Below are 20,931 nucleotides of genomic sequence, written 5' to 3' on the forward strand. Positions count from 1 at the left end.
TTTCATCTCCCTCAATAGGTACATGTCATGTCCCCTTCTCAATTTTAGTTCCGGATGACAAAATTAATCTATCTCCACATCCGGATAGATTAATATCGATTTCAGGCAGGATGCTCTCCAGTCACAATGCAGTATTTAATTTAATTCATTCCAGAACTTTATTAAAAGGTACAGAGCTAAGTCACTTTAATGTTTTAAAGTTATTTACTTTATAAACAGCTTTAAGTGACTACAGGACGAAAATGACTCTTAATCCCACATTCCTTGTACGTGGTACTTTCCCTCATTCCGAGGCTATATATGGACGAGTTTGCATTGGGATTATCATACAAGAGAATTTATAAACAAGTATTTTGAGTTCTGGTTGCTTTGATGTGACTGGTATGAGGCTTTGAGGACGGAAACCCTCAAGTCTGGAAACAGAAGGTGCTGGACGTTACCCCATGCTTCTTTCAGAAATTGCAGTTGTATGGTTTGGGCAAAAATCGGCAAGAAACAAGTTTTTTAGTTCAAGCATGAAGTAAGTGTCTTTGTTTTTGCAAATCTGAAGTTTTTGAGGAAAGTTGATTCCTTCCAGGAAGAGTTTATTAGGCAGGATTGTTGCCATCGATTTGAGGTTCAGTAGCTATCCTAAGTACAAAGAAACCTAACCAGACGAGTAACCATACGTTACCACATCTAGAAGACACCGATTGGTAGGGTTTAATTGTTGTTTGTATGTAAGTTTGGCTGAGCGTTGCACTCCGACTTACAGATGGCTTAACAGGAGGAAGAAGTCTGTAATGTAAGTTCTCGGCAGTGGGAAGCAAGTCAACCATTAAACCCAAGGCGCTAGGTTTCGCAGCATCTTTTAGTATTGATAGCATTGCGTGTGGAAATGGTTTCATATCTCCAACGGTGAAGTTTGGAAGTGGAGGGCATTGTTACATAGGTGAACCGGAGTCTCCAATGCGTAGGGCAAAACAAATGAATACTGGGTGTCGTCAAATTATGAGATAATTTGAGTCGGGTTGTTTTTTCTTTGAAGCAATAACAGGTTTGTAACCCCTCGTGAGTAACCAGCGGGCATCCACGACTCAAGCACAGTCACGTCATACTGATACAGGCATGTCGCACGGGAAGGAACATTGCAGGTGTTTAGATTGAATGGAGATTATTATTGTCATTGAAGCATACGGGACAGTTTAATATTTTTTTGGTGTGTGAAAGAAGCAGCAGTCGTTAGCCCAGGACCACGGGTTTCATACATAAGATTTAAATCACCATAACCTAGCAAACACAAGATACACGAGTTTCCTGAGTTGTGCCAGCATTCAGTACTTGGGCCTTAAGCATTCTGGAGTCCATTTTGGTATGTAACTTTGCTTGCAATAAATTCCTAACAGAATTCCATTAACTGTGAATTGATATTTGACCCAAAAATTAGAGTGAATGGTTTAGATTCATATTACTAAATGTCATGGTGTAATAGTGCCACAAATAACCTTCATTAGATATTAAACAATCACTCTATCTCTGTATTCGGGTTTAGTCAGTTATTAATAAACATCCTAGTTGTAGTAACTTTATCTTGTAATCTCATCTTTGATGTTTGAATAAGAACCCGGTTATGGTAATAAACAATATATGTTCTGCTGTACATTACTTCATCAGTACTTTGCCATGATATAACAGTATCAGATTTATGTGGATTGAGTTTCAAGACAACTATTTGATATAAATACACTAAGTTTGGAAAACAATATTCTGTTTCAATTCCAATTGAGAGTATTACATTGCATTCACGAGAACTGTTTGACGAAATTTGTCCTTTAGTTATCCACTAGCATTGGACACTAAAATTTAAGGTTAGATCACTACGGTGGTATCAGAGCCACAAAATCCTGCCAGCTTGTGGGAAAAACTATTTTTGCAAGTTCATTAAACAAAATGACAGCCGGGAATGAGTAAAAGGCAGTATACATTCCGTCATCTTCAGCCAAAAAAGGAAAAATCTTCAGAACATCTTGTAGTGGAAGATAGTTATTCAGTAGATGAGGACATAAGTTCTGGGCCAGAAGTACAGGTTGAACAAACCACTAGAATTGAACAGGTTCAGGAACAAGTACCAGTTTCTCCAATGGCACGAAATGATGAAGCAGTGGATAGGGAAGTAATGGAAACCTTGCGGGCCATTAGAGAGGGACAAAATAACCTTGCTACAGTATTACAGCAGCTCACAAGTGCCATGCAGCAGTTAGCTCCTGTAAATAGGGGAGCACCTAGCCACCACAGTGGGGGTGGTAGCATAGCAGGATCACCTCGTGCTGCAAGAACTACTCGGAATACAGATAGACCCTTGATGCCCGTTTTTGTGGGAAATAATGCTGAAGAAGTGGCTCAATTCGCAGCTTCAGCTCTGTTACTTGATAATGTTATAGCAATATATGATGAGTGGGATTTACTTCCAGATCCAATCAAACAAAATTTGACTTTTAATTAATATATGAACCAAAAGAGGGAAGCTGAGAGACCTCAACATGATAGGAGGCCCAGGGTGCAAAACAGGGATCTTAAACATGCTATGAACAAATTAATACTTCCCACTTTTGATGGTAGCAATAAAACTACAGCCAGGGCATGGATTCATCTATTGGATACCTACCTAACACTCAAGCCCATGACAGAAACAAAAGCTATCAGATTTGCCACGATGCATCTTGAGAGAGCAACCTATGATCAGTGGCATCATGGACTAGTTACCCAAGATCATGGACTCATCACTTCATACAAGGTTTTCAGCTCAAAGCTGATTACTCGTTTTGACAGGAAGGATATCGAGGTTTACTATAGGGATTTGGCCCAGTTACGGCAGAGCGGGACTTTGGATCACTATATAGACGAGTTTCAATGGATATCAGTGATGGTACCGAATATGTTTGAACAACGCAAGGTGATGTTATTTACAAAGGGATTACAGGACAGATTTAGGGGTTTGGTTAAAGTCCTAAAACCAAACACCTTGGATGACGCCATTAAGATTGCTCACGATTTGGACTCACCTACCTCACTGTTACAGCCTCCTAAGAAATCCTATACAGGATCCACTTCTTTTAAGGGAAATAAAAAACAGCAAAAGACAAACACCCCTAGATTGGATTTTGAGACACGCAATGAACTGAGGAGGAAGAAGTTATGTTTTACTTGTAGGGAGCCTTGGACTCCTGACCACAAATGCCTGGGTAAAGGCAAAATCCACTATGTTGAGGTCCATTCTGAGGAGGAGGAAGAGGTAGAAGAGCAACAAGAAGAGGATAACAGTGCGGACAGCGAGGAGGAGGAGGAAGTTGAGGGCAGTAAAGATAAGAAGAAACAAACCCCTACTAAGCAGCCTCCTATTTTAGCTACCCTTTTGAGTGATCCAGGATGTCATCCTTTCAAGGTGAAAGGGGTTGTTACAGGCCAGCGTATTATTTGCCTCTTAGATACAAGAGCCTCGCATAATTTTATCAGTACACAGATGGTATCTAGGAGGGGTTTACAGACAGTGGCCATACCCGAGTTTGATGTTAAGGTAACTGGTGGAGAAGTTTTGAGGTGCACAGAGAAGGTAGCCAGTCTTTAAATTCAGTTTGATGGTTATCTTCTAGAGTCTGATTTTTACGTGGTTGATCTGGATGGACTGGATGCTATTTTGGGAAGACAATGGTTGAGTACTCTTCGTAGGTATACATTTGATCATGAGACTATGCAGCTAGAGTTTCTACAAGATGATAGATTGGTGATCCTTAGAGCTATTTCTGATAGTGGTCCTAGATTGATTTCAACACACAGGATGGAGGCTATTTTGAGACACAATGATATTGAGTGGGCTACTCAGTGTTTCATCTCATCCAAGGAGACATAGGGCACAGGACAGCGATATCACTGTGACATCCAAACAGTTATAGATAAGCACAGGAGAGTGTTCGAGGATATTCCTCCTGGGATTCCTCCAAATAGAGGATTTGAGCATATTATTGAGCTTGAGGAGGGAGCCAAACCTGTTATTACTATGCCTTATCGTCACCCTAGGCATTACAAGGATGAAATAGAGAAGACGATAAAGGAGCTTTTGGACATGGGGCATATCAACCCAGCTCTAGTCCCTTTGCATCTTCAATAGTGCTGGTTAAGAAGAAGGATGGCACCTTTCAGATGTGCATAGACTACCGTGCACTAAACAAGAGGACTATCAAGAACAGGTACCCGATTCCTTGCATTGATGAGTTGTTGGATGAGCTTCACGGGCCAGTTTACTTCTCCAAGATAGATCTTCGCTCAGGGTATCATCAGATACGAGTCCGGAAAGAAGATGTGCATAAGACAGCCTTTAGATGCCATTACGGACATTACGAGTTCTTGGTGATGCCATTTGGGCTCAGTAATGCACCAGCCACCTTCCAGTCTTGCATGAACCATATTTTTAAAAAACAGCTAAGGAAGTGTGTTTTGGTATTCTTTGATTACATATTAATTTACAGCAGAACTTGGGAGAAACATTTACAGCATCTAGATGAGGTTCTTGGTCTCTTAGAGGAAAACTTTCTATTCGCAAAGGAATCCAACTACGAATTTGGGTTGACTGAGATTCTTTACTTGGGTCATGTGATTGGCGCTGAGGGAGTTAAGGTGCACCAAGAGAAGATCTTGGCGATTTTGGATTGGCCACCATCGAAGGATGTATCAGAGTTACGGGGTTTTCTTGGTCTATGTTCCTATTATCGGCGGTTTGCCAAGGGTTTTTCACAGGTAGCTGCACTCCTCACCAATTTGACACGGAAAGGGGCTTTTTCTTGGACAAAGGGCCATGGTAGCATTTGATAAGCTGAAACAAGTGATGAGCTCATGCCCAGTGCTAGCACTTCCTGATTTCTCTAAGCACTTTGTTTTAGAGTGTGATGCATCGGGAAGTGGAATAGGGGTTGTTTTGATGCAGGACCGTCACCCCATTGCTTTTGAGAGCAGGAAACTTCAGGGCAGCGAGGTATTATATTCCACATACGATAAGGAGATGCTGGCCATAATGCATGCCTTAGCAAAATTTAGACAGTACTTGGTGGGAAGTAAATTTACAGGTAAAACCAATCATAACAACTTACGTTACTTCCTAAAACAAAAGGAATTGAATGAAAGATAGCAGAAATGGGTCAGCGAGATACAAGCATATGATTTTGATATTGAATATGTCAAGGGGAAAAATAATATTGTTGCTGATGCTCTTTCTTGTAGACCCCCAGTGCTGGATTGTTATGTCACTTCTGAGATTTTAGCAGATTGGAGATCACAGCTACTAGTGGAGTATTCCAAAAATGCACACGCATGTCAAATTTTGGATGGCATACTTCAGGATGAGCGGTACAAGGTACTGAATGATATTATACATTATAAGGACAGAATTTACCTAGTACCCAATTCTAAACTAAAGGAGGACATTATGCGCACCAAACATGATGCACCAACAGCAAGGCACCCTAGGTTTTTCAAAACCTACAGGCAGATTAGAGAGAGATTCTCCTGAAAGGGGCTTAAGGATTATGTTCTACAGCATGTTAGGGAGTGCCAGACTTTTCAGCAGAACAAGTCTGAACAGGGTTTTCCTACAAGATTACTTCAGCCCCTCCCCATTCTAGCTCAGAGATGGGAGAGCATTTCTATGGATTTAATCACCAAGTTATCGAGGGTCCAAGGCAAGGATTGCATCTTTGTAGTGGTGGATAGGTTGACCAAGTACGTGCATTTCTTCGCGATATCTACAGATTGGTCAGCTTCCCAAGTAGCTGAATTGTTTTTCTGAGAGATTGTCAGACTCCACAGATTACCTAAAACCATTGTGAGTGACAGAGATAGTAGGTTTCTCAATACCTTTTGGCAGGTGATTTTCAGATTGACTGGTACAGAATTGACTCCTAGCACAAGTTATCATCCACAAACTAATGGCCAAACCGAGATAGTGAACAAGTGGGTGGAAGGTTACTTGAGGAACTACATTGCAAGACAGCAGAGAGTGTGGGTCAAGTGGTTGTATTTGGGGGAGTATTGTTATAACTCCACCTGTCATATGTCTATTGGAATGACTCTTTTTCGTGCTCTCTATAGGTATGAGCCTCTCTCTTTTATTGATTTGACTTTATCAGACAACAGAGCACAATTAGCCAGAGATTGGATTGAGGAACAACAGGACATCCTCCGAGCTCTTAGAGATAATATTCAGCAGGCGCAGAATCAGCAGAAGTTGTATGCTGACCAACATCGCACAGAGCGGAGTTTTGAGGTAGGAGATAGAGTTTTTCTTCGGCTACAGCCTTACAGACAGAGCTCATTGAAGAAAAACAGGGCCGAGAAACTCAAGCCTAGGTTTTATGGACCTTACTATATCATCAAGAGAATAGGGGAGGTTGTGTATGAGCTGGAATTACCTGGTGAAAGCCGGATCCACGTCTTTCATGTCTCGTGCCTCAAGAAGGCAGTGGGCCAGTAGATTGTGCCTTCAGAGAGTTTACCTCCACTTGACAACGTGGGTAAACTTGTTTTGGTACCAGAGGAGGTGATTGAGACCAGAGAGAGGAAGCTATGCAACAGAACTGTCAGGGAATATCTGATCAAGTGGAAAGACTTGCCTTATGACGATGCCACTTGGGAAGGCGAGTCCATATTGCAACACCCAGCGTTGAGATTGCTTGAGGGCAAGCAATCTTGGGAAGGGAGGACTGTCATGTCCCCTCCTCAATTTTAGTTCCAGGCAACAGAATTAATCTATCTCCACATTCGGATAGATTAATATTGATTTCAGGCAGGATGCTTTCTAGTCACAATGGGGTATTTAATTTAATTCATTCTAGAACTTTATTAAAAGGTACAGAGCTAAGTCACTTTAATGTTTTAAAGTTATTTATTTTATAAACAGCTTTAAGTGACTACAGGACGAAAATGACTCTTAATCCCACATTCCTTGTACGTGGTACTTTCCCTCATTCCGAGGCTATATATGCACGAGTTTGCATTGGGATTATCATACAAGAGAATTTATAAACAAGTATTTTGAGTTCTGGTTGCTTTGATGTGACTGGTCTGACGCTTTGAGGACGAAAACCCTCAAGTCTAGAAACAAAAGGTGTTGGACGTTACCCCATGCTTCTTTCAAAAATTGCAGTTGTATGGTTTGGGCAAAAATCAGCAAGAAACAAGTTTTTCAATTCAGGCATGCAATAAGTGTCTTTGTTTTTGCAAATCTGAAGTTTCTGAGGAAAATTGATTCTTTCCAGGAAAATTTTATTTAGCAGGATTGTTGCCATCGATTTGAGGTTCAATAGCTATCCTAAGTACAGAGAAACCTAACCAGTCGAGTAACCATACATTACCACATCTAGAAGACACCGATTGGCAGGGTTTAACTGTTGGTTGTATGTAAGTTTGGCTGGGCGTTGCACTCCGACTTACAAATGGCTTAACGGGAGGAAGAAGTCTGTAATGTAAGTTCTTGGCAGTGGGAAGCAAGTCAACCATTAAACCCAGGGCGTTAGGTTCCACGGCATCTTTTAGTATTGATAGCATTGCGTGTCGAAGTGGTTTCGTATCTCCAGCGCTGAAGTTCGAAAGTGGAGGGCATCGTTACACAGGTGAACCGGAGTCTCCAATGCATAGGGCAAAACAAATGAATACTAGGGGCCATCGGATTATGAGATAATTGGAGTCGGGTTGTTTTTCTTTGAAGCATTAACAGGTTTGTAACCCCTCGTGAGTAACCAGCAGGCATCCACGACTCAAGCACAATCACGTCACACTGTGTCATGAGCCAGAATTAATATGTTCTTCCTTTATCAAACATGTAATAGATCAATTTAAATATTTAAAATTATTGTCTTTAATATAATCCCATGATAGCATTATTGTCAAAATTTGTCAATCAATAATGTGCAAGTCATAATTAAAAGTAGTAATGTATTAATATATTAATGTTAAATTTATAACCACTAAACTCAATATAAACATTTATAATTATAAACATATTGTTTATCTCAAAAAAAATACATTTTTATCAAATATTATTAAATGCATCAACTTATTGATTAAATAAGTAAACCAAAACCTAAACCTAACATTGGGAATCGCATGGACACAACCTTCCAATGCAACCAATCTAAATATATTAATAGCCCTAAAACGTAGTCAATAATACACGAAGAAAGATATACAAAAAAGAACAGGAGAAGGAATCATAAATCGAATCAAGTTTGAATACGTAATAAACAATATTCCACATTCTGTAGATGTGACGCGGGACGTATAATTACCTTAAGACATTACGTTGTAATCCCGTTCGCAGGACAAAACTGACAGGACATTACATCTGCAGTTCGAATACAGGTACGTTGGATTTCCCACGCATACTATGTAATGCAATAATATTTAAAGGAATAACTTAAATTGCACTAAGGCATACGACAGTAGTTTAATAAAATGCATATGGCATTGAATTTAAGATTGCGAATGACGTAATCCTCAAAAAATGCCATATCAAGTATGCAATTAGAAACATTAAATATCTCACATGAAATATTAGCATATAACTTAATACTATTTCTTTAATGGATCGGTAAACATTATCGCATGACATTGAAGATAAAAACTACAATGAGTATTATATGTTATTAAATCATTTACAATATTACTATGATTACATTATATATATATATATATATATATATATATATATATATATATATATATATATATATATATATATATATATATGATGATATATGTTTCAATTAGATATCAACACATAACATATTAATATTGCAATCAAGGATATTAGTATAATATATTTATATATATTATAGAAACTTGAATAACGATGAAAAGCATTTCGAATTATAGTATGGAAGGTTGTATCTTCACCTGAGTTATGAAACTCTGAGACAGGGAGTTGGTGGGGGGAAAGGCGGAGTAATTTCGAGCACTTATCGAATACGCCTGGAGCTTGTTTCACACGCCCTCTGCACCATCATTCTACCGTCTCGGAATGATCATAACTAGGATAAGAGAATATGACCTGATACTATGAGGAGAAATCTTCTACGAAAATCAATAAATTAATATTAATGCTCAACTCCTCACATAATTTAATAGCAGAAAGGATCATAGATTGTTTTAAATTGATGATTCCCTAATTTATACCTAAAATTGAATAACAGGTTAAAAATTTGAAAAAAAGGGTCATAACACACTGATACAGGCACGTCGCACAGGAAGGAACATTGCAGGTGTTTAGATTGAACGGAGATTATCACTGTCATTGAAGCGTACGGGGCAGTTTAATATTTTTTTAGTGTGTGAAAGAAGTGGCAGTTGTTAGCCTAGGACCACGGGTTTCATACGTAAGATTTAAATCACCATCACCTAGCAAACACAAGATACACGGGTTTCCTGAGTCGTGCGAGCATTCAGTACCTAGGCCTTAAGCATTCTGGAGTCCATTTTGGTATGTAACTTTGCTTGCAATAAATTCCTAACAGAATTCCATTAACAATGAATTGATATTCGACCCAGAAATTAGAGTGAATGGCTCAGATTCATATTACTAAACGTCATGGTGTAATATTGCCACAAATAACCTTCATTAGATATTAAACAATCACTCTATCTCTGTATTCGGGTTTAGTCAATTATTAATAAACATCCTAGTTGCAGTAACTTTATCTTGTAATCTCATCTCTGATGTTTGAATAAGAACCCGGTTATGGTAATAAACAATGTATGTTCTGCTATACATTACTTCGTCAGTACTCTGCCATAATATAACAGTATCAGGTTTATGTGGATTGAGTTTCAAGACAACTATTTGATATAAATACACTGAGTTCGGACACCAGTATTCATTTTCAATTCCAGTTGAGAGTATTACATTGCATTCACAAGAACTGTTTGATGAAATTTGTCCTTCAGTTATCCACCAGCATTGGACACTAAAATTTAAGGTTAGATCACTACAGTACAAGTAAGATGCCTCTTGCTAAGTCTTTCAATGATGCAATAATGAGCAGCTACCATCAGTATCGTTCTCTTCCTAGGAGATACAAGACATGCTTGCATTGACACAATTTATGGGTATGCTAGATGCCGAGGATGAGTTGGTGTCCAAAAGTTCATATCAACAGCAAGGAAGGAAAGAAGATTCAAAGGATAGAAAAGAAAGTATTGGGAGAGAAGATAAATCAACAAAGGAAACAAGGACCAGCAATAACCAGCAAGAGGAATTACCAGATGAAGATCTTGAGGGGGTATCAAAAGAGGATATTGAAGAGAGCCCTACTCTTCAAGAGCAGTCCACATCCTTTGCTTATGGATTTACATGTCCATAAGCTTGTTTTGGATAGCCAACTAAAGGTTGGTGAAGAAAAAGTCATTGCAGCATTGTCACATTTTGATAGTTCCCACAAGTTAGTAGAGAGCTACATTTGGAAGATCCAACTTGAGGTAAGACATAAATGTAAAGAAGAGGCTTCATCAATCTCTGATTTGCATGTGCTTAAGACAGCCATGGAAGCAATAAAGAATAATTACTAAAACCTCCTTTCAGATAGAGATCATCTTCTTGACCTTGGTGTTATTTACTATATTGCTTTGAGGGGGAACGAAGAGGAGGTTGATCAGCTTATTTCAGAACTTGTAAAGATTAGAGAAACTTTGGGAAATTCTCAAGTAGCTCTCCTCATGGCAAAAAATCAGATTGAAGAACTAAGTAGGGAGTTGAGTTTAATCTATGCTTTGCTTACAAAATCAGAAAACCTGCCTCTTGCAACATCCCGTTTAGATAGACAACATGTTCATGAGGTGAATGAGGAAGAGGATCCACCTAATGATACATTATCTAGTGATATCAGTAGTTCCATTAGTACTAGGGATATACAAGATGATTCCAAAGAAGGTATAGTGGAGGATTCCAAAATTCTAAGTTTGGATAGCAACAATTTTACTTCCCATTCTCGTGAGTTTGTTGCCTATAGTGTTGAAGAAGTTGATGACATACATTCAGTCATTGCTGATAACCCCTTTTCCGAGATGACTGCTTTTTTTATTTTAGATAACCCACTTTTTGAATTGGATGATGAGGAGGCTCTTGATCTTGATGACACAAATGATATGAGGAGCCCAATCTTGGAGTATGATTGTGAAGTTGAACATACACTTGGTGGGCCAGCCACTCAAGAGTTTTCCCTTATAGGCATGGATGACACATACCTTTGTTAAGAGGTGGCCTCATGGTTTCCTTGACGGGGCAGAAATAACCTTGCTGATTGGCGACTTTATACTCTTCAATCCATTGAGGATTAGTGACTATCCTAGTGAGAATCTTATGACTCATCCAAGCTTTTCACAGTCTACATTAGGTTTTCAACAATATGGGAATGTGGGAGGTGCCCCTATAGGTTAGCGATGGAGTGGAGAATGTTTGTTGTTGATTGGAATTGGTTTGATAACATGTTCAATATCACTTGTGTTCCTGGTTAGAGTTATGATAGTGAGATAGGGTGGCCATTGTTGATAGTTTTTGAGCATGCAAGATATTACTCACCCATAGTTTTGGTGTCCTGCATGTACTAAGGGTTACTTAATAGTGATGGTGATAATATGAAGTTCTAATACATCACACAGTTAACATATGTTTGGTTATGGGACCCAAGTATTGATTTGTGAGGTACATCACTTTACACAGTCTTCCATATATTGCTTCATGGCTTGGACTATTTGGGCATTTTTATAGAACAGTTGGTTGTATGTTTTGAGAGATATGGAGGGTCGCGTGCTGTGGTTGAGCATGTTATCTTGTTAGTTTCCCCGGATTGCATCAGGATCAAGGATTGTTGGTTGGGACCTCACCAAAAGGCATTGGCAATATGGGTTTGCACATCTATTCAAATGGGTGCCATATGAATATGTTGCATTATTTTTGAAATTGGTTTGGAATCCAGGAATTGACATGTAGAATACATTCCTCTAGTGGATTCATGGTGAGATGCTACACTTTGAAGATCTCGATGTTTATATCAGAGTAGTGTAGCAATTGGGTGGAGCAATGTGTTCCAGATTGATATGGGAATTCAACAATTGGTTTTTAGTATATAGATGCAAATTGCTTGAGGACAAGCAATCACCAGGAAGGGAGGATTTGTAATGTCTCCTTTCTAGGATGACAAACATTTGTTCATGGATTGGCCTACTACTGGAGTTCCCATAGGCCAATAGAGTGTGTAGGGGACTCATATAGGGAATATAGACCCAGACATGAGCTTCTCAGGCTGGTTTGGGCAATCAACAACAGGTTCCTAAAATTTGGGAGGGATCCCTAATTTTTAGGGACTGATTGGGAGTTGTCTAGGAGGCTTCTAGAGACTATTGGGGACCTTTTGGAGACATTGGACGCATCTGCTTATTTTTAGAAAGAACTCCCACTTCACTGACACACTTTGAAGACGCACACAACAGATAAGATTCATTAGTACTCAATTTCAAGGTGACAGACTCAATTTCTAACTTTTGAGGAGGCAGTTCCTTGATTGTAGGAGATTCCTACCTTTTAAGAGGTTGTGACATTTTCCAAAGTTTGAGGTTCTATGAGCTTACCCCCTGGTCTCAATTTCAGGAGATTTGGGTGTGTTCCCTATTTTTTAGGAGTATCCCTAGATTTGAGGGTGAGACTACCAATTGGCCCAGGTTGTCCGGCATCAGTCACAGGCAGGTGACAAACTCAGTTTCACGTTTTGGAGGTGTTTGGATTATTCTTTGGCTACTTGGGAAATATTTTAATATATTTAAATATTCTCCTAATTCAACATTTTAATAATTTAAATAAGGCTATGTTTAGCCATTTTGGAGTAATAAGGAGTTTTCTAGATCGATTTGCATGTCTGATAGTCTCTACTATTTGATTATCACTTATTGGGACCTATTTGATGCATGGAGCTATTTGTCATTAATAAAGTAATGATTTCTTTCTATTTGTATGACTTTATTGGGGAAAATAATGTTATATTATAAAGTTCAAATGAATTCCACTTTTGGGTTCTTTTAGTGTTTGAATTGCCTCGAAGAGGGGGTATAAGGAGAAGGCAACCTAAAGGTGAGTATAATATATCATTTTGTCAACCCATTTTGAACCCCGTTGCTCTGGAAGAGCATTTGTCACCTAGGACGCAAACCCTAGTGCTGAGAGCAGATTTGTTGGGACGTAGCCCTCAACAAGATCATATTTGAAGTTCTTATGCATACAGTTTGATCAAGGTAGATGATCGATTTCTAGTATTGCAGTCACACTTTGCAGGTAGTGGAATTTTCGGGAAGGTGACTGCTTTGGTTTAGCCTAGCGTTTCTTTATAGCAGCTCACGTGAGGAATTCTGAGTTGTTTATTTGCAACAGATTGGAGTTGTTTTATTGCAACAGCTTGGGCTGTATCATTTGAACCTGTTTGACTAGAGTTGGGTTCCCATCTTTAGATGGCGTCAACCTTGTTTGAAATACATCTATATCGGTATTATTCTGAAATAAATCAGACTCTATTGGTACGGTTTTAGAATCATTTCCAAATTAGTATGTATTGTTGCATATGATTTCAATCACTTCTATTTTACCAATTACTGTTATTTATTCATTGTAATACCTATATTCTAAAAAATACAAAAAGAAACAACATTCTTCTGCAACTTTTGTTTAGCTCTATAAGATTAAAGAAAAATCGACAGGAAAATATAAATTATATAATTAAGCATTATAGCAGCAGCAGAGCAAATATAGGAAATATCCATTTGGGATATTTCAAGCAAGTTATTGCTCTTCGAAATATAGGTGTGACTCATAATTTAATTGAATCACAATTGGTTTCGAGGAGGGGCATTCAAAATGAGGAGTTTGAGGGTATTAGAGTATAGGTGGCTGATGTTTACACTCTTTAAGTGTAACAAGATGATTACTGAGCTTCCCATGAAGCTAGATAATTATGCATTCAATGCATATTTTAATGTTGTTGACATAAGAGGTACTAATGTTGTTCTTTGTATGAGCTGGTTACACACTATAGAGAACATTTATCTCACTGCTAAGATGGAAATGAGGTCTATTATGGATGGGAAAACTCGTATTCTTAAGGCTATCAAAAAGAATAATTTGAAGCTGATTTTATTTAGACGTTGCAATGTCTCATCGAGCATGATAGAGTTGATTGGGTAGCAGACTGTAGGATGCTATCTACACTTGATAGGATGGATAAATCAGCTTATCATCTGGATATACATTAAGTTAGAACTAAGCACTCTAGAGTTGTAGTGGTTTACTCCCTAGCAGACCACCTAATAGAGGCATAAAGCACATCATTGAGTTAGAGGAGGGAAGTATGCCCATTATGATTACTCCTTATTGACACCCTAAGCGCCTGAAAGATGAGATAGAGAAGAGTATTCAGGATCTGCTCACTATGGGTCACATTAGGCCAAGTAAGTCCCCTTTTGTTTCATTGTTTGTTTTAGTGAAGAAAAAGGATAGTATACTCAAGATGTGCACTGATTATAGGATGTTGAATAGGACTATTAAGAACGGGTATCCTATCCTACACATTGATGAGTTGATTGATGAGTTAAATGTGATGTGCTACTTCTCCAAGATTGGTTTGAGGTCTAGTTATCACCAAATCAAAGTTCAGGAGTAGGACATGGAGAAGACGACATTTCAATGTCATCATGGTCACTTTGAGTGCTTAGTCATGCCTTTCAATTTGACTAATGTCCCTACAACATTCCAATCTACGATGAACAAAGTCGTCCACATTCAATTGAGGAGATTTTTTCTAGCTTTCTTTGATGATATTCTTGTATACTATAAGACATGGGATTATCATGTGGTGTGCTTGGATGCGGTATTGGATATTTTGTATAGTGCTTCCTTGTATGCCAAGGACTCCAAATGTGCCTTGGGTATTATAGAGTTACTTTATTGTGGGCTTATTATTAGTGCAAAGGGAGTTCTCATGGATTCTAATAAAGTTCGTGCTATACTTGATTGGCCTACATTGGAGAACGTGACACAACTTTGAGGCTTTATCAACTTATGTGCATTTTACTATAGATTTGTGACAGGTTACTCTCGTCATGCAACTCCCCTTGTTGATTTGACTTGTAAGGGTACTTTTGAGTGGACCTCTCAGGCATAGGAGTGCTTTGAGAAGTTCAAGCAAATTATGATATCATGCTTAGTACTGACATTTCTGGATTTTTCAAGGCCTTTTGAGTTGGATTATGATGCATTAGGTAAGGGAGTTAGTGTGGTTGATTCCTAGGATCATTAGCCCATTGCATTTGAGAGCAAGAAGCTCAGGGGTCTTGAGAGAGCTTTAAGTGTTTATGATAAGGTGATGTTGGTCATTGTGCATCCTTTGGCCAAGTTCAAGTAGTATTAGTTAGCAGTAATTTTTGCATCAAAACTAACCATAATGCCCTGAAGCATTTCCTTGGACAACAGGATGTCAATGAGAGACGACATAAGTGGGTTAGCAAACTACAGTTATATGATTTTGATATTTCTTTTATTAAGGATGCTCATAATTGTTGTGGACGCCCTCTCATAGAGACCCATTTATGTGTTATCATAGAGATATATGAAGATTGGAGACACTTGGTCATTTCTGAGTATCTAAGGGATCAATGGGCATCTAGTATTGTTGATGGCACTATATAGGACAACAGGTATACTCTTGTAAATGACTTAATCATTTACAAGGGAAAGATATTATTGCTCCCAGGATAGAGTTTCAGAGAGATTGTACTGTGGGCCTTTTATGATTCTCCATTAGCATGGCATCCTGGGTACTTTAAGACTTAATAGACAAATTTAGGAGATATTGACATGGAAGGGTCTGAACTCAAATGTTCAAAAAAATGTCAAAGTGCTTTGTTTGTCAATTGAACAAACATGAACATACTTTTCAGTTGGTTTATTACAGCCACTATCCATTTTTGAGAGGAAGTGAGAGTGCTTATCTATGGATTTTATTGTGGGCTTGCAAAAAGCCCAAGGTCAAGATTTTCATAGTTGTAGTAGTGGATCACCTCACCAAATATGGGCACTTTTTCCTATCATCACTACATTTTCAGCGATATAGGTAGCTGAGTTGTTCTTCTAGGAGGTTTTTCGGTTGCATGGTTTACCTTTGAACATTGTTAGTGGTTGAGATAGCCAATTTATGAGTCTCTTTTGGCAAGAGTTGTTCAAGTTGTGCAGGACATAGTTGACTTCAAGCACTAGTTACCACCCTCAGATTGATGGTCAAACTGAGATTGTTATTAAGTGGGTGGAGACCTATCTATGGAACTATGTGTCAGCACAACAATGGGCCTAAGTGAAGTGGATATACTAATTCCACTCACCATACATGTATATAGATGTCCCCTTCTAGAACCTTGTATGGATATGATCCTCTGAGTTTCATAGATTTGTTATTAAATGACAGTAGGGTGCCCAGTGCGGGTGATTTACTGCAAGACTATCAGAATGTTATGTGGACTCTAAAAGACAACATTCAAAAGGCTCAAAATCGGCATAAGCAATATGCTGATCAAGAGAGGATTGCTCACTCTTTTCAACTGGGTGCTATGGTGTATCTAATGTTGCAGCCTTGTAGATTGCCATCTATCAGGAAGAGTGCAAAAGCTCAAGCCTCACTACAATGGTCCCATTTGTGTTATTAGACATGTCGGTGAGGTAGCTTATGAGCTTGATTTTCCAGAAGACAACAAAGCACATAATGTATTCAATGTATTGCACCTCAAGAAGGCATTAGGCATATATGTTGTCTCGTCTTCTTCTTTACCCCCACTGGATGATAAGAGGAGGTTAGAGTTGATCCCTAAGGCGATATTGGATACCAAAAAAAGGAACTTGCATCGGTGAATCATCAGGGTGTTTTTGGTGAAGTAGCACAGTCTACCAGATGAGGATGTCACTTGGGAGTCAGAGGATATACTTTAGCACCCAGGATTGTGATTGCTTCAAGACAAGAAATCTTAGAGAGGGAGGATTGTAATGTCCCCAATTTAGCATGTTCTAGGAGCATGGGTATGTTAGTTCATCATTGCAACCCTTGTGAGTTGACACTTGGTTTTGAGGGTTTCTGTTTATGTGACTTACAATTAATAGAAAGTTAGGAGAGTGGGTTTCCATTTTTGGCAGAACAATAGTGGTGGCTTGAGTCCACACTATATTGGTGTTCCATTGAGCCTTGACAATTTGAGGCATATTGAAAGTTATTTATTAACTTAATAAATAACTTTATAAGTTATTGGTTCTAATTTAGTGTTGTTATTAAGAAGACTCTTACTGAAAAATGTGGTGAGCAAGACTCTTGGCGTTTGTGTTCGGAAGAAGCCTTTAGCCCTTAAAAGTTATAAAATGCACTCCTCATGAAGGATTGAACATCTCATTACATGTATCTTGTTTTGTGAAATTCATGAGTTTTTCCAAGGGTTTGATATTGTTGTTGAAATCAACGATTTCTGCAACTCTTCATTCCTCTTTGAATTGGTTATCTATACCAATGAATTGTGCCTATTAATCTGATGACTAGTATGCAATTGATCTGGGCTTTTGTAGACACATTTTGAGCCAAAGAATATTAAATTACTGTTGCAAATAAGAGGAACAAGGCAGTTATCATAGGGAACCAGAATTCTACAACTAAGGGTGGCATTTTATCTATTTGGAGCATAGTTTAAAAACTCGATATCGGCAATATCTCGGCTGGCCTAAAAATTTTGAAAAACTCGGAATCAGCAAAAACTCAGCGAAATAAATCAACACTTTCATCGAATATTTGAAAATATAAAAATTCTTAAAATATTCTTAAAAACGCATAAATAAACACCAAAAAATGTAGAATATATAATAATTTGAGATATTCACCATATCTCATTCAAAGTTTAAGTTAAACATCTAGATTCTGTATTGACAAGCAAATTATTAATTATTAATATTAATAAATTTAACTATATGTAATAGTAATACACATTTTTAAGTACCAGCGAACCCAAACCCCATTTCAAGATTTTGACGTACCAGCGAACCAGTTCTTTGAACCCAAACACGAACCAGTAACTTAGATATTTTGTTTATACTTGTTCTATTTGTAATATTACATTTTATATGTGTGTCGATGGAGACAAGAGGAGGGATTCAAAAGCTTTAATTTGGACTTGGTAGTGAGGGCTCTGCCTTCCACCCTTGCCCTATATCGCGACAAGGTACATGGAAGGGGCACATCCTCTTGACCTTGGTAGAGGTGCTTCTCCTAGACCCATAGGAGACTGCACCTCAACATCAGTAGGGGTGCTTGCCCCAGAGTCTTGTGAGGAGCACTGCCCTCAATCCTATTGAGGATCTTGGCTCCAAACCCCATGAGATGTGTTGCACCGAAATTCCACAAGGAGCATTATCCATCAAATTCACTGGTCGCTACGAATTTTTATTTGCTTTCTATATCTCAATGTTAATGAAATGTTTTTAAATATTATAAAACTGTTGATATATATTTTTTAAATCAAAATTTTTCCTGATTAAATCCTTAGTTGAAAATAATAAATCTTAATGTTTTTTGGGTTTACCGATCAGTCCACTGAAACTATAAAAGAGTGCTGGTTTGGGCACTTGTGATCAGCAACACGCCCCAGTGTGTACTTCGAACTTATTCTAAAGACATTAAATATTATTCTAAAGACAGTAAGTAGATATCCTTACTTTCCCCTCCACATTATACGTGTGGATCTCTATCACAAAATTTGATTCCTTGAGTATTAAGGGTGCGTTTGAATTGAGAGGAGATGAGAGACGGCAGGAAAGCTGATATAGTGAGCATTATTGACAGCTCTTTCACCACATTCCTAGTGTCTTTTTTTCCTGATTTCCAATATTCATATTCTTGCTACAATTTAGAAAATATGGAAAAATGTGGTGCCTAATTTTTAGAGTGTGGATTTCAAATTCATACTGTATATCGTTTCCATGTAGAGGTAATTTGATATATTCGTTACTCTAATTGAGAACTTTTTTTTTTCCTTTTTTGCAGGGCCTCTTGCATATTAGTGAACTGAGCTCAAAATTTGTGTCTAAAGCTGAAGATGTAAGCTAAATCTGAAAGCCCTTTGTTTTAATGTTTCATCATAGTAGGTAGAAATAGAGGTTTAATAATCTGGGATGACCCTACTGACTAAAAACACTATGATTGGGTTTCTGATGATTTTTTTTAAGCACATTCAATTTATCTCATTTTCTCTCTGAACTAAGCAGATTGTCAAAGTGGGAGAACGCTTGGATGTCAAGCTTATTGAGGTGAGAAACTTACATTTTCATTATCTGAACTAGAACCATGTTCATGGAATTTTGTATGATAGCTTTGAAGTTATGTTACCAGGCATGGCCAGATGTCTTAGAATACTTTATTACCTTTCCAGATAAATGAGCGTGGCCACTTCCGTCTGAGTCGCCGTGCATTACTCCAGAATGAGGATCAGGAGAAGGGAACTAGTCAGGAATCACCTGTTATCAAGGAAATGAGTACTAAGGAATCTCCTAGTGCTGTGAAGGAGAAGATTATCAAGGAGTCAGATTTTCCTGCCAAGCAGAAATTTTCTCCTGTCAAGTACAAACTTACTAGTAAGGAATTGGCTAGTACTCAGGAAGGGTCAACCCAAATCAATGGGCACACAAGTAACACCTAAGGCCTGTTTGGTAAGTTCAACGCTGGGGAAAGGTTTTGGACGAAAGTTAAATGATAATTTGTTGATTTTAGTATGACATCTTCAAGTAATGATTCTCACAAGTAACACTTTCAAGCACCTTGTGTGGGTTAAGGATCTCCTGTATGAATTTGTCGAAGAGAAAAAATTGTTGCTGCTGTCACTATGAAGGAGCTGGAGATTGTATGCTAAATTGCCAGGTGCAGAAATCTAAACATAATTGAAAATTTTGGAGTTTAGGCAAACAAAATAGCTATTTATTTATATTCTCTTTAAAGTTTTAGCTGCTTGTATAGTCTTTTAGATCGTACTTATGTTTGTTCCTTAACAGGAGGTATCTTCTAGCTCGTTCAACCATTATAAAACTTTCCAAACCTTTATGATTCCGGAAGGAGTTCAAGAAAGCAAGATGCTCGACCAAATTGTTGGAATAATATTAAGATTCCTTTGTTACCCATCATCATTTTTCCTCAGCTATTCGCACTTGAGAAGGGAAGACGAATTTGTAATCATACGACATGAGTGAAATTGTAAATTATTAAGGGCTCTTCAAAGTGTTTCTTGAAGCAGAAACAACAATTCCATTTACCACAGAGGTTTTGGGTTTTCTGTAAAATAAGTTTCGTATATGGACTCGTAGGGCATGGTAGGTCAAATTTTGCTAGTTAAAACTTTGATGCTTATTTTAGGAGAAGTACAACAGAATTCGCTGGCTTAATGACCTGCAAGTTGTATATGCTCATTTTAATGGCAATAATTCGTTCTCTCTTTAGAGACTAGCTTTCCATTTGATATTTAATTGGCATTAGATTGAGAACAATTTAAATTGAATGGTCAATGGAAAATTCAATTAAAATATTAGAGGATTGCAGCAAAGCCAAAAGGTATTCACGAGGGTAAAAAATTATCACATTATATTTGATCATATTTATGAATTAATGAAAATTTAAAATATGATAAAAAATTATTATTAGTCTGTGTGTTATGTAAGAGTTATGTAAGGCAGGGAACTAATGTTCCCCTTGGACCCAGCTGCATCATTTTAATTTTTTCATGGCAGAAGAGTAATGTTCAGAGCGAAGGTTTCGGTATAATATTTTTTAATTCATTTAATTCATGTTAATTTTTTAATTAACA

General features: G+C 37.9%; 1 protein-coding gene across 1 annotated transcript in view; it reads left to right on the forward strand.

Moving 5' to 3' along the window:
- LOC149569630 (putative polyribonucleotide nucleotidyltransferase 1, chloroplastic) overlaps nt 1-20,566 on the forward strand; it is a 316,486-nt gene extending 295,920 nt beyond the window's left edge. The window contains exons 22-26 of the mRNA XM_089822341.1: nt 19,125-19,178; nt 19,346-19,387; nt 19,510-19,786; nt 19,910-19,994; nt 20,126-20,566. Coding sequence (XP_089678467.1) covers nt 19,125-19,178; nt 19,346-19,387; nt 19,510-19,776 — 363 coding nt within the window. The 3' untranslated portion in view covers nt 19,777-19,786; nt 19,910-19,994; nt 20,126-20,566. The remainder of the gene's footprint in view (nt 1-19,124; nt 19,179-19,345; nt 19,388-19,509; nt 19,787-19,909; nt 19,995-20,125) is intronic.
- Nucleotides 20,567-20,931: the final 365 nt, after the last annotated feature.

The sequence above is a fragment of the Cupressus sempervirens genome, chromosome 3 (assembly GCF_028749045.1).
Source record: "Cupressus sempervirens isolate cs-2001-9-10 chromosome 3, ASM2874904v1, whole genome shotgun sequence".
Classification (NCBI taxonomy): Eukaryota; Viridiplantae; Streptophyta; class Pinopsida; order Cupressales; family Cupressaceae; genus Cupressus; species Cupressus sempervirens.